Source organism: Armigeres subalbatus, chromosome 3 (genome assembly GCF_024139115.2).
Source record: "Armigeres subalbatus isolate Guangzhou_Male chromosome 3, GZ_Asu_2, whole genome shotgun sequence".
NCBI lineage: Eukaryota > Metazoa > Arthropoda > Insecta > Diptera > Culicidae > Armigeres > Armigeres subalbatus.
Window position 1 is genome coordinate 332,677,438 of NC_085141.1, and position 13,458 is coordinate 332,690,895.

Genomic DNA, 13,458 nt, shown 5'->3' on the forward strand with positions numbered 1-13,458 from the left:
ACTTTCAAAAGAATTCATTCAATTCAGTTCATAAAAATAAAAGAAATTTGTATTTAGTCCTTGTATATGTGTGTGCAATTGTGCATATCAGTAATGCAAAAAGTCCACGACTCCGCAATGTTCCTTACATATTGTGCAAATAGTAAAATCTAGCTTAGCTTTATTAATTGTACACATCGTAGTTGCTAATCATGATTGGCCGAGAAACAGCGAATATGCACAGCTTACCAATTGAATAATCTTCTTGGGATAAAAAAAAGATCTCATTGTACTTGCTTCAGAGTTTCCAATTCATGATTAATAACGATGCTGGTCACGTCCTTACAGTCAATTTAGAATTTTGGAAAGGAAGATTAGTTCCTCAAGCAACACACATGAGGCAACAACTTCTATGGGGTTGGGGTATGCGACAACCCAGAAAGCGGACCTATAGCAGATAATCGTGGATACTGAGACAGCGATTTCACGAAATGTTGATCAACGGGACCAGAATAGTGTGAGAAACATCGTAGCAGACGCCATCAAAGCAGGACATCATGGGACATCGAACAAAGACGAGAGGAGGATTTTAAAGGAGTTGAAGAAGAATCCAGTTTACTACATGAAGGCGGACGAAGGAAACGCAGTGGTGATAATGGACAAAGAGGACTAAGACGAACAGATGATGACAAACATCAACGGAGCACTAACAGGCATTTGAGAGTGGACCCACTACCCGGACTAATCCGACTTACGGATAAAACGATAAAGGAATGCAAAACGATCATCGGAGAAGCCCGGGTTAAAGGAGTTCCAGAGTATGCCGAAGCCGTTCCCCAGCAGATCAGTTGTAAACACCCAGGAGTTCACCAAGAGGATATTGGAATCTGGAAACATCGGAGAAGAGGACATCATGGTATCATTCGACGTAGCGGCATTGTTCCCAAGCGTTCCAGTGTAGGATGCTCTGAACCTTTTAGAGGAATGGCTACTAAAACAACGGACGGATACAGCATGGCGAGGAAAAGTGAAGATGTATCTCAAGCTTGCAAGATTATGCATGAATGAGAACTACTTTACATTCCGTGGAAGCTTTTACAAACAAACGAAGGGTACTACCCGAGAAATGGTGGAGATACGTGGACGACATTTTTAGCATTATCAACCGGAAAGATCTACCCAGGATTTTGGAAGCGATTAACAACGTGCATAAAGACATCAATTTCACCCACGAGGAGGAAAAGGAAGGTAAATTACCTTTTTTGGATCTACTAATTATCAAGGGAACAAATGTAACATTAGACTTCGAAATCTACAGGAAGCCCACCAACACCATGAGAGTCATCACATACACATCAAATCATTCGTATCAGCATAAAATGTCAGCTTTTCATCACATGATCCACAGAATGCAGACGATCCCCCTGAGCGAAGAAGGAAAAAAGAAGGAGCTACAACACATCATGGAAACAGCGAAGATCAACGGATACAAGGAAAGAACAATACAAGCAATCATCAACAAGAAGCAGAGGAACCTACGGAAAAACAAACTGACAACACTGACACCGATCGATGAACCGCTGAAGAGGGTATCGGTCCCCTATGATCAACACATCACCCACCACCCACAAAGGATAGAGTAGAAATGTTAAAGGCCGGGGTTTATCAAATTAATTGTTCACAGTGTGATAAAGTATATGTAGATCAAACAAAAAGATCGTTAGATGTAAGGTTCAAAGAACATATTGCAGAAGTAAGTAAGGCTAGGGGCCCTCCTAAGCCGTGCGGTAAGACGCGCGGCTACAAAGCATGGTCTTGCTGAGGGTGGCTGGGTTCGATTCCCGGTGCCGGTCTAGGCAGTTTTCGGATTGGAAATTGTCTCGACTTCCCTGGGCATAAAAGTATCATCGTGTTAGCCTCATGATATACGAATGCAAAAATGGTAGCTTGGCTTAGAAACCTCGCAGCTAATAACTGTTGCTGCATTACCAATTCGGTCAAAATTGAGCTGCTAGGGTTGACACTCATTGTTATAAGAGACAGAGGAATGCTGGAATGTGAGTGCCACGGGAAAGGAATCGTTGGTTAGTTAAAAAGGTAATTCATATGAAAAGGTAATTCATATGGTAAGCGACTAAATGAAGTTATTTTGAAAACCCGAAGACGTGTGCAGAATGCTCGCGAGGCAGAATTTTTACACATCGCGTTTCCTAGACTAGCTGCCGTCTTGTCAACTGCAACAACACAGAAACCAAAAATTCGCCGAAAATTGACTGTTGTATGGAGTACCTTCAATCCTCCGAACTTTTTATTCTTACTTTTAGGAAAAAATCATACTTTTAGGAAAAAAAGGCCTTCCTAACTCTTAAGCGGTGCTTGCTCATGCGCTTAAACCTGGTTTGAGGCCTACGCGGAGGTGAAGAAATTGACCTTTAATAAGAAAGATACGCTAAAAAAGCATCACAAGGGCCCTAGGAAACTACGCCACGACTTTGCCTTTTAAACAAAGTTATACTGATCTGATTCATATCTAATTAAATTTACACTGTAAGCCTGACGTTTTATGTAAATATTCTGTCGGATCACTTTTGTAAAACATAGGATAGAATAGTTAAAGATACTTTTCGATTTCTATTAAATATTTCAAACAAAACACTGAAGACGTTTCATAGAAGAAAACTAAATACGTATTTGTTGACTCATAATGGGATTATGTAGTAAGCGTTAATAGAAAAAAAAACTGTATAACATAGAAATGTTAAATCATAAAGCAGTATTTTATGATTTTATTCGGCGGCGCAGCCAATTTTTTTGATAATATAAAGTATTTCAATTTAATTCGAAATTCCGCGAAATTTCGTTAGAAGCTAGTTTTTTCTAGCGAAATTTTTGTATATTTACGAAACGAAACCAAGAAATCAGATTTCACCATGCTCAAATTCCGCGAACCACTTGAAACGAAATTTTCCGAAATACCGCATATGCTTATTGTCAGGTAAACAACTTAAGACGCGTCCTTTCCCAGTCCGGTATAATTGAGTTGATAAAACCCATTACCTTTCCAGGATTTGCAGTCCAAATATCTTTTTTTTTTTGATGATGATGATGATCTCGCCACATACCCCAACAAAGGTTTGAGCTAGACGATTTATCTTTAAGATATTTAATTAAATTTGATGTAGTAACAATTTAATGAGTTTTGCAAAAAAAAAAAATCATAACGATCTGATTATCATCACAGATATGAATTACATACGCGGGAAAAAAACTCTACAAGATAGCCAATTAGTAATCCGAAGAACCATTCGAACAATAGGAAATGCGTAAATCTGTACATAAATTTAAAAATATCATTCATATCTCCTGGTTGCATAAAGCCACTATTTAGAAATTTAGATCTACCCTTGTACAATGCATCACAACTGCAAAGCAGATGTTCCGAGGTTTCACGTTCCATGTTACAGAGATGACAGATATCATTCTGAATCTGGCCAATGTTTTTCAAGTGATATCTGCTCGGGCAGTGTCCGGTTATAAGGCCAGTGAAGGTGCAAAGAGCTCTCTTGCTGAGCACTAAGAGCTTTTCGGTTACTTTAAAATTGGGAATTATAAATCTCTTTGATTGAGCACACTTTTCGGCAACCAACCAGTTGGTCATCAACCTTTGTGCTTCCCAGGATTTCAATTCCATTTTTATAGGTTAAGGTTATGATTAATGATTTATTCATTTTTGACAATGATTAACGATTACGATTAATGAATAAAAGGTTTGAAGTATGATTAATGATTACCGATCGTGATTAAACGTTGACACAATATGTGTATGATTGATGATTAACGATCGATATGATTAATGATTAATGATTATGAATAATCAAATTAAACGATTTGCATAGTGATCAATAATCAAGTAACCGTTCGATCAAATTGTGTTTTTTTTTTACTTTTAAAATTGTATGATTATGATTAAAGATTAATGTATAAAAGTGATGTATGCAATAATTAAAATTGATGATTAATGAATAAATTCAATACATACATGAATATGATTAGTGATTAATGATTAAATGCAAAAATCTATGAATAACGATTAGTGATTAATGATTGAATCGTATTTTTTGTATGATAATGAATAATGAATAATGATTAAATAACCCATTATTCATGATTCATGATTAAATCTATGATTAATCACTAATGCTCTGGTTTGAACCTCGTTTTGCAAGCTCGTCTGCCTTTTTATTACCTCCAAGGCCACAGTGTCCTGGTACAGATTTACGGAGTTCTCTTGGCACACTTTTCGCAATGAAAGAATGTAGTCCCAGACAAGTTTTAATATACATTTAAAGCTACTCAATGCTTTGAGTGCCGCTTGACTATCTGTGAAGATACAAATATTTCAACGTTAGTAGCCCAAATAACAATTTCAGGACTTCTTTGATTTATTTAAGTTTTTTAACGGTTTTACAAGAGCTGTGTCCAATGCAGCAAGATTTGCTTTTATTATGCGCTTGTAGCTGTCTTTAAAACCATTATCAATTTTGTAATAAATCCCCAAGTGTCAAACACTTTTTAAACTTATTAGTGGTCAAGTGGTCATCTTGAAGAGACTCATGAAACCAATTTTGAAAACTGCTATAGGGCCGAATATTTTGGTCTTAATCTTATCTTACAAATAACCTCTATAAGTCTTCGTGGTTTTTAATTGATTTATAATGGCATTGCAAAATAACATGATGTTTATATCAAAATGTATGCACTATGGGAAAACACATGACAATAAATACATATTTTCAATCATAATGTTTCTAATTTTCTATGAAATAATGTCCAACGTGAAAAAAGGTGATATGGAATACACATATGAATGTGTGTTGTTCAAAAATTGTGCCTTTTCGACCATCTTACGGCAATTTATATTCCATTGAATGGTGCTAAAGCAACAATTATATTTTCTGCTGCTACTTCTGACCAAATAAATTTTATTGAAATTTATCGTATGTCATACTTCTCCAAAAGAACATTGTATGTAAAAAGTTTTCAATGCAATTATTGCTTTCGAATGAATCCGATTCATTCTGAAAATTTCCTCATTTGATTTGACAAGAAAATGCGTATACATATAGCATTCAATCGAAAACAAGAATGTGAATGAAATTGAACATGAAATAATATGAACCTTTTTTCAATATAAGTTTTAGATGTTGATGTCATACTGATCCTGCATAGCATTAGCATTACATCCCACATGTGTCATATTTTTGTTCAAGCATCTGTATATGTCATAGCTACAAGTACTTATAAAGCAAATTCAAACAAATTTCAATTTAAAGATTTCGTAGACCTCTCCGCCGGTTAACGACCTCGAAAACTTGTAACATAGTCTGCTATTAAGTATCACTGTATTACGGAAGCTAATTTTCGACTTATGTAGTGCAGCAATTAATTTTGCCCATCAGTTTATTTTATTCGAAGGCCACGCATAGTGCAATAACAGCCATGTTGATAACATAAAATATTGTTCATATCTGTAACAATATTTTGCAAAAATCGCTTACAAATGTAAATACCATCGCTTTTAACAATGTGCTTAATGATTTAGATAATCAGCAATATCACGAAGTAAATCAACTGACCAAAGAAAAAAAAACATAATGATTCTATATTTTCTGATTTTCGATTACCGCAAATAAGATTATTTTTACGACGCGCCAAAATATAATGCTTTTCATACCTGTTTTCACCAGGAATTAGAGGGCGCACGCGAACGAATTCTGGGGCATTCATTTTTTCGGTGATTAAACATTGTTTCACTTTCTGTCCATGGTTGTATGTTTAATTTTTTCATTTAAGGTACACCGGGGTAAGTTGAAAAGCGGGGTAAGCTGAAACAGAAGCTGTAATACAGAAAGGAAATGACCGAATGTTCTGATAATTTTTTTTCAACAAACGCATCTTCTGATTACTATCCTCGAAAGATTGCAGCTTTCAAAAGCAATCCCTGCCATTGTTTATTATTCGCCCTTTGCAAAATCCAAACCAACTATTTGACGTTTCAATGAAACAGCTCTCAAAACGATGTTTGGAAGAGTTGTTTCATCAAATTTTCACGGTAGGTAATCATTCAACGTTGAATAAGCATAATGATTATGAAAAATCGATGAAACACCCGTTTTAATTTTTGTGTTTTGGTTGTTTGACATTGCTCTGCATGTTCAACTCATCGGGGCATGAATAGAAATGCGTGGTGCGGGGCAAGTTGAAACAACGATTCAAAACGTCACCCTCACAATTAAAAGTATTTTTTTTTAAATTCAACATGGTCCGTAAATACATTCGAAAAACATAAATTTGTAAAAACATGCAAACTTCTGAACATAAATTTAATTAATTTCCGCCCATTCTGTCATGAATGCAACCTTCCTACAATCTCCACTAGAATGAAAAGAGGTCATGTTTAAACTGCAGTTTTGAGATTCTTAATCTACTGAGTACTGATTCTCAGAAAATAAAACATAGAGTAAACATTTCGTTAACTCCACCTTTCACTTCCCCAGCTGCCTATTTCTCCAATCGAAGAGTTTATGAGAGATATGATGGCTGGAATTAATGTGCATTTATGAAGAAGCCACAACCGAATTAATCAACTGCGCAATATACAAGTGAACCAAATAATGAAGCATCCTGAATAGTAATCCGAGTGGTCACCAGTAGGAGAAAATCAATTTGATAAATTTTCAGCGTAGTGCGTTCTCCAGAATTTGGTCTCTGAAAATACGCTTGTGACTTTGTTGTACACTGCCCTTATTCGCATAAGAGTCCCATGTCATTTTCGCCGACTTGAATAATTTGCCGTTGATTTTATCAAACTTGTTTTACATGGAGAAATACAAAAAAAATCTAATAAATTGAAAAAAAATGGTATCTTTCCAAAAAATTGACATAATATTCTTTATCCGTACTTACTGCTGTGGGACAATCAAATGAACCATACTTAAGTTTATTTTTTGTGTAAAAGAGTACCTATCAAAATCTGGAATCTGATTTTTATGCGAGTAAATATCAAGATGAGACAACAAAAGTGGGATTTGTTTTCAAATTTCTAGAACAAAGCCTACTATTTTATCAGTTTTTCAGGAGACAATTTTAAGCTAATTTCTGAAAGAAAATCAAAATCGTTAAAAACTTACATGGAGCTCTTATGCGAATCCTGGCAGTATAATAGTCCGCTTTACAACCTCGTGCTTATTTAATCTCACTGAGTACATACATTTTGTTATAAAAACGGAAAAATTAGCTTACGTCTGAATATAACGCAGTGTTTCAACTTGCCCCGATTCGCGGGGCAAGTTGAAACGATGCATATAAAAAATAATTTAAATCTAAAAAATATTTACAAAAAAGTTTGTTAAGGTTGTTTATTTTTTATGTATAATATTTGGCCCGAACTAGCAAACACCGCAAACGGATTCAAAATATATCAAAGGGTGATTTTTTTACAGCACTTCGAATTTCAACTTTGAAAAAACCGTTTCAACTTGCCCCGGTGTACCTTATCCATTTCAATAATTTCCTTTTTCCTTCAAAACAATAACAGATGGCTCTACGGAAAAAAGGAAGTTCTCTTTTTTGACAACGATTTTATGACAGTCTTATTATCAGGCTTGAATTTGCTCTAAAGACGCTTTCAAGAGTGGGCCACTTGGTCATAACTTACTCTTGTAGTGATCTTCAAGAGGTTAACATGCAGTTCTTAGTTTTATTTCTAGTTTTGAAAATTTACTCTCCTGAACTGCCAATAGAGTATGATAAAACTCAACATGTTACTTGGGTAGGGTAAGTATCTACATTGGATAAGGAAAGGTGAGTACAAATTTTACTATTCTTTTTGTTTAATGTACACTTATTGAAGGAAAGGATTACTGCTACTCATATGTGTCCAGATTTGGTCACAATCAAGTTGCTGCAACCATTTTTGTCTGACTTGTGTTGCTTGGGTTTTAGATTAAGATTAGCTATTTCCAAACTACTTGAAAACAGCCTAAAGTGGCAAAAGATCAATTACGTAGAAAGTATCGGTGATCAGGGGTTGTGAAATTTTCTCTTGTTTGAATAAAATCTTAGTTATAAGGAAAGCATATTGAAAATGCACTGATTCATTTTGAAACACCTTTTACTGCATACTGCTTACATTATTTTTATAGCGCATAACATTTTCGTAACTTGCATACGTTAGAATAAGGACGCCGTTAGAAACAGCCAAATATATGCGTATTGGATCCGTAGATCTTTTTGATCTGTACTACGATGTTCTGCCGGATTCCTGTCCAGCGCTTGCTTGCAGATTTCTTCTTCGTTCACACGTGGTATGTGACAAGCCTACGTCCATTCCATTGTAGAGATGCTGTTGATATCGGATTTCGATGGACGTTGACATCGGTTGATGAATACTCGCAAATCTATGTGATCTCTGCTAATACACACCAAGTCTTACTGGCGTATAACATAACAGATTTCACGTTAGAGTTGCGTATTCGGGGTTTAGTGCATTGCCTGAACCGATTGGATGTCCATGTTAAATGTTGATTTGGGTCCGCCGCCCGTTGCGTTGTTGGCTGGTTTTGATTTTCAACCTTCTTCACTGTTTGCCCGGCAACCGCACAGTTGAAGTTGTTCACATCCAACGATTTGGTCTTGTTGACGTTGATGAGTGTCATACAGTCACACGGCCAGGTCATTCAGTTTACTCTACACCAGCGGTTCTCAACCTGGGGTACATGTACCCCTGGGGGTACCTTCGCCGAACCCAGGGGATACCTCGAACGAAATGCTTAATGGCGGATGAATTACAATTTGAAGCAAAACTTATTGATACAGTTTTTGACAATTTTGCATTTTATTTTTATTTTCAACTTTGTCTTGTACTTAATATGCATGGCGATCAGTAGATCATGGCCTATTGAATCCTGACCTCCACAACCAGTACAATGGATGAAGGGTTGTGAGACAAAAACATCAAAAGGGAAAAACCTCGAATGAACACATTTTAAAAATTTTCTATAAACAGAATGTAATCTAGAGTCTACAAATTTGAAAGCCTCCATTTGGGAGACATGAAAACTTTTTCCCGAAAAGCTCAGTTGCTTCGTTGCAAGGGAATTGGAAGAATCCTTCTATGCTTCTCGGAAGCCGCCTTCCAAGCAGCTCGGAAGCCTCCTTTCAAGTGACCCTTATTTTAAGAGGTTCGAAAACTTTCTTTTAAGAGGCCCGGAAGCCAAGCTTTTTTCTATAATTTTTGTTTCTGCTTTTTCTTTCAAAAGGCTCGAAGCCTTCCGGAATCCTTCCATAAAATGGCTCGTAAGGTCTTTCAAGAAGCTCGGAAGCCTCCTTTCAAGAGGCTCAGAAGCCTCCTTTTAAGAGGCGCGGAAGCCTCCTTTCAAGAGGCTCGGACACCTTCTTTCAAGAGGCTCGGAAGCCACTTTTCAAGAGGCTCGGAAGCCTCCTTTCAAGAGGCTCGGAAACCTCCTTCCAAGAGGCTCGGAAGCCTCCTTTCAAGGGGCTCGGAAGCCTCCTTTCAAGGGGCTCGGAAGCCTCCTTTCAAGAGGCTCGGAAGCCTCCTTTCAAGATGTTCAGAAGCCACCTTCCAAAAGGCTCGGAAGCCTCCTTTCAAAAGCCTCGGAAGCTTCCTTTCAAGATGCTCGGAAGTCTCCTTCTAAGAGGGTCGGAAGCTTCCTTTCAAGAGACTCGAAAGCCATTTTTCAAGAGACTCGAAAGCCATCTTTCAAGAGGCTCGGAAGGCTCCTTTCGAGAGGCTCGGAAGCCTCCCTTGATGGGGTAGAAGCCCTCTTTCGAGAAGCTCGGAACCCTCTTTTCAAGGGGCTCGGAATTCTTTTTTTTTTCAAGAGGCTTGGAAGCCTTCTTTCAAGATGCTCGGACGCCTCCTTTTAAGTGCTCGAAAGCCGCCTTTCAAGAGACTCGGAAGCCTATCTTCAAGAGGCTTGGAAAGTTCTCTCGGAAGAGGCGCGGAATCCTACTTCCAAAAGGCTCGGAAGCTTCCTTTCAATATGCTTGGAAGCCTTCAATAGTCAAAACAGTCCCTACAGTCAGTCCCTCGATGTAAGAACTAAATTTTAATTGGGAAGATTATAAAAATGAAAATTTCAGAAAAGTTTATGGAGAGCCATATATTCCGTTAGTTTTCAGGTCTATTTTTCATATACTTGAAGCGTAACGATTATTTTTATTTACAGCAAAAAATCATAGGGGGTACCTCAATTAATGCAAAAGTTCGAAGGGGTACCTCTCAAGAAAAAGGTTGAGAACCGCTGCTCTATACGGTAGAGCACTGTTGCGTTGATAAGACAGTATCATCATCTGGGTTGAGGTCGTTCGATTGCTTTATGGTGGACTGCTAGAGCGGTCCATGATTTCGTCGATTTCGATGGACAACAGCAACAGAGATATAATACATTCATTCTTGCCTCACTCTAGCCATTCTATTATGCAGAACTCTGTGGTCAATTAGTACCAACTAGAAATTCAATGATGCAAAGCGTAACAGAATGGCTCTAACTTGATCGTAGGCGGCGGAAACCTGCCTGCTGCCGTCGGAGAATTGTCAATCTTTCCCTATAGTTGAATTAGAATATGTCGTAAAAATTTCAAGAAGCTGTTCTAAGTGGTCGAGCCAACGTTTCAGCTGATCAGTTGGATCGGTGAATGACAGACAAGACGCGTCTTTCTCTGGCATTCGCAGTTTTGTCCTTGCTCCAATTGACGGTTGTTTCGGCTTTCCTTCCATCGTCGACCGTGGAGCCCACCTGCGCCCGTTTCTCCCGTATGCAGCCAGCAGCGTTTGATTTACTTCTCTGAAGTCGCTTTTAGTTGACAGGTCTAGTATTTGGCTCCTCTGGTAATGGATCAGCTGAAAGTGGAGATGGGACCCGTAATAAACGCAGCGCTGAAATCGCATTTCAATAACATCTTCTAATTGGCGAGATCCGACAACGCATTGCTCTGATTCAGCGGCAAGAGTCGAGGTACGGGCGACGAATCAAAATAGACCGACTAGATACTAGAAGATCCAGCTGTGAAGAAATCGTTCGTTGAAGAACTTGGAGCCTGTGTAGTTGATATTCTGCAAGGTGGCAGTGTAGAAGAGAAGTGGGCGACAAAGAATGCTTTTATCGCAACCGGCGACAACAACTTGGGTGTGCTGTGCACTCTGCGAAAAGAAAGGAAGATTGAGGAGCATAGAGAAGCAAAGATTGAGCAACAGAGAGAATCAGAGGAGCTCGAGTTCCGTCCACTATGTGGGAGGCGGGCGCTGCTGCAGCCAGGACAGTACAGAAAGGATGGTTGCAGCAACTGGAGATTACTCACTGACTTGGACAGCAGAAATTTTGGTTCGAGCACTTCGAATACTTTCTCCAAGTCTCAGTCAGTGTTCTTCATGAAACAGCCATCCGAACAAAAAAGGTGCTAAGCGACAACAAAAACCGCTGGCTCTCCCGAGCAGATGAAAATAGCTCAATAATATCAAATCTTGATTGATAGCAAAATGACATATGGATATGATTGATATAAGAGATAAAAGATCAGACGCCAATATCAATATTTTGCCCTAAAATATGTTGAGAAGATCTAATTATGCTATTTGTTAGAAGTGATCAATATCATGTGCTATTGGCTTGTTCTTTTCCATAGCATATTTTGATATTTAAATGATGTTACGGTGCAAATTTTTGATATTGCTACCTGTTCTTTTATCTCTTAAATCAATCAAGTCCATATCATGTTTTGTTACCGTGCGGGACCGAAATCCGTACAGCATCGAAATCCGTCCACCTCATGAGATATCAATAAATTAAAGAAGGATAAAGGTAATAAATGTAGGAATAATTAATCTTATCCTGTTCAGATACTTGACAGGAAGCTTTTAGGGCATACAATTGGAAAGAAGGCTTTGAAATTAAAACCACAAAAATCAAAAACAAATCTCCACCCACCAAACGCGTAGTTTGTGCCGCCATTTTGTTTTCGGGTAAGCATAATTGCATCAACAGTAACTGTGTTTTAATTGCTAATTGCAAATCATTACATAAGATAAGCGGAATACAAATCGAAGGGATCGCTTCTCAAGGTGCATATCGAACTATTTACAGTGGTAGTTTAGTGAATCAGACTGTTTCAATTTAAATATTTAGTTAAGAAATAGCTGTACGGATTTTGATCCTTCAATTCGAAATCCGTCCACGGTGGACGGATTTGGAGTCAGGAGTAGTTGATTAAATTCATTATTTTATCATGTTTGTCTTAGTTTTTCATGAGTAAATGTGAAACACTCCAAAAGTAGAAGCCTTTATGCGCCTGAGTCAATGACAAACGTTTTATTTTTATTCGATTCGTATTTTCTAATCACTGTTTCATATACTAAGGTGCTTAAGTGTACGGATTTCGATGCCCCACGGTATTCTGTTTCTGGCTTCTGCCCGGGCTTCCATACTAAAATCCAAGATGGCTGAATCGTAAATTTTGCAGATTGGAACACCTAGTGGTGTATTCATCTTGGTTGTAGCCAAACAGGTTCAACGACTACAGTGAAAATTCGAAATATTTTCTTCTGAAAAATCGAATGAATTTCTCATGAAAATTTGAATGAATTTCCCGTGAAAACATGTGAAAATTCAGATGAAGTTCTCGTGAAAGTTTATCAGAATTTCCTGTGGAAATTCGGATGAAATCAAATGAAACTTTGGATGAATTTCCTTTGGAAGTTTGAATGAATTTCATGTGAAATTTGGATAATTTATGGAAATTATGGATAACTTTTAGAATTATGGAAGTATAGATAATCTACTTGAAAAAAATTGGATTTTTTTTTAATGAAAATCGTTATAACATTCCGTGAAATATTGGATTGACTTCTCATGGAAATTCAGATGACATACTCATAGAAATTCTTATGAATTTTCCGTGGAAATTTGATTGAATTACGCAAGAAAATTTTGATGAATATCTTGAGAAAATATGAATAAATTTCTCATCTCACTCGAATGAATTTGCCGTGGAAATTCGAATAAATTGTGGCAATTCGGATGAATTCTCGAGAACACTTCTGATGAACTTTCGGTGGCATGTCCGATAAATTTCTTGAGAGAAACCAATTATTATTTATTATTTATTCAGACTAAGGCCGAAGTGGCCTGTGCGGTATATAAGAGTCTTCTCCATTCGGCTCGGTCCATGGCTACACGTCGCCAACCACGCAGTCTACGGAGGGTCCGCAAGTCATCTTCCACCTGATCGATCCACCTTGCCCGCTGCGCACCTCTCCTTCTTGTGCCCGTCGGATCGTTGTCGAGAACCATTTCCACCGGGTAACTGTCCGACATTCTGGCTACGTGCCCGGCCCACCGCAGTCGTCCGATTTTCGCGGTGTGAACGATGGATGGTTCTCCCAACAGCTGATGCAACTCG

The 13,458-nt window shown here is 37.9% G+C and overlaps 1 protein-coding gene across 1 annotated transcript in view; it reads right to left on the minus strand.

Annotated features, from left to right (window-relative positions):
* The window catches only part of LOC134222734 (uncharacterized), a 30,958-nt gene extending 22,262 nt beyond the window's left edge, over positions 1-8,696 (minus strand). Inside the window, exon 1 of the mRNA XM_062701898.1 lies at positions 8,474-8,696. Coding sequence (XP_062557882.1) covers positions 8,474-8,696 — 223 coding nt within the window. The remainder of the gene's footprint in view (positions 1-8,473) is intronic.
* Positions 8,697-13,458: the final 4,762 nt, after the last annotated feature.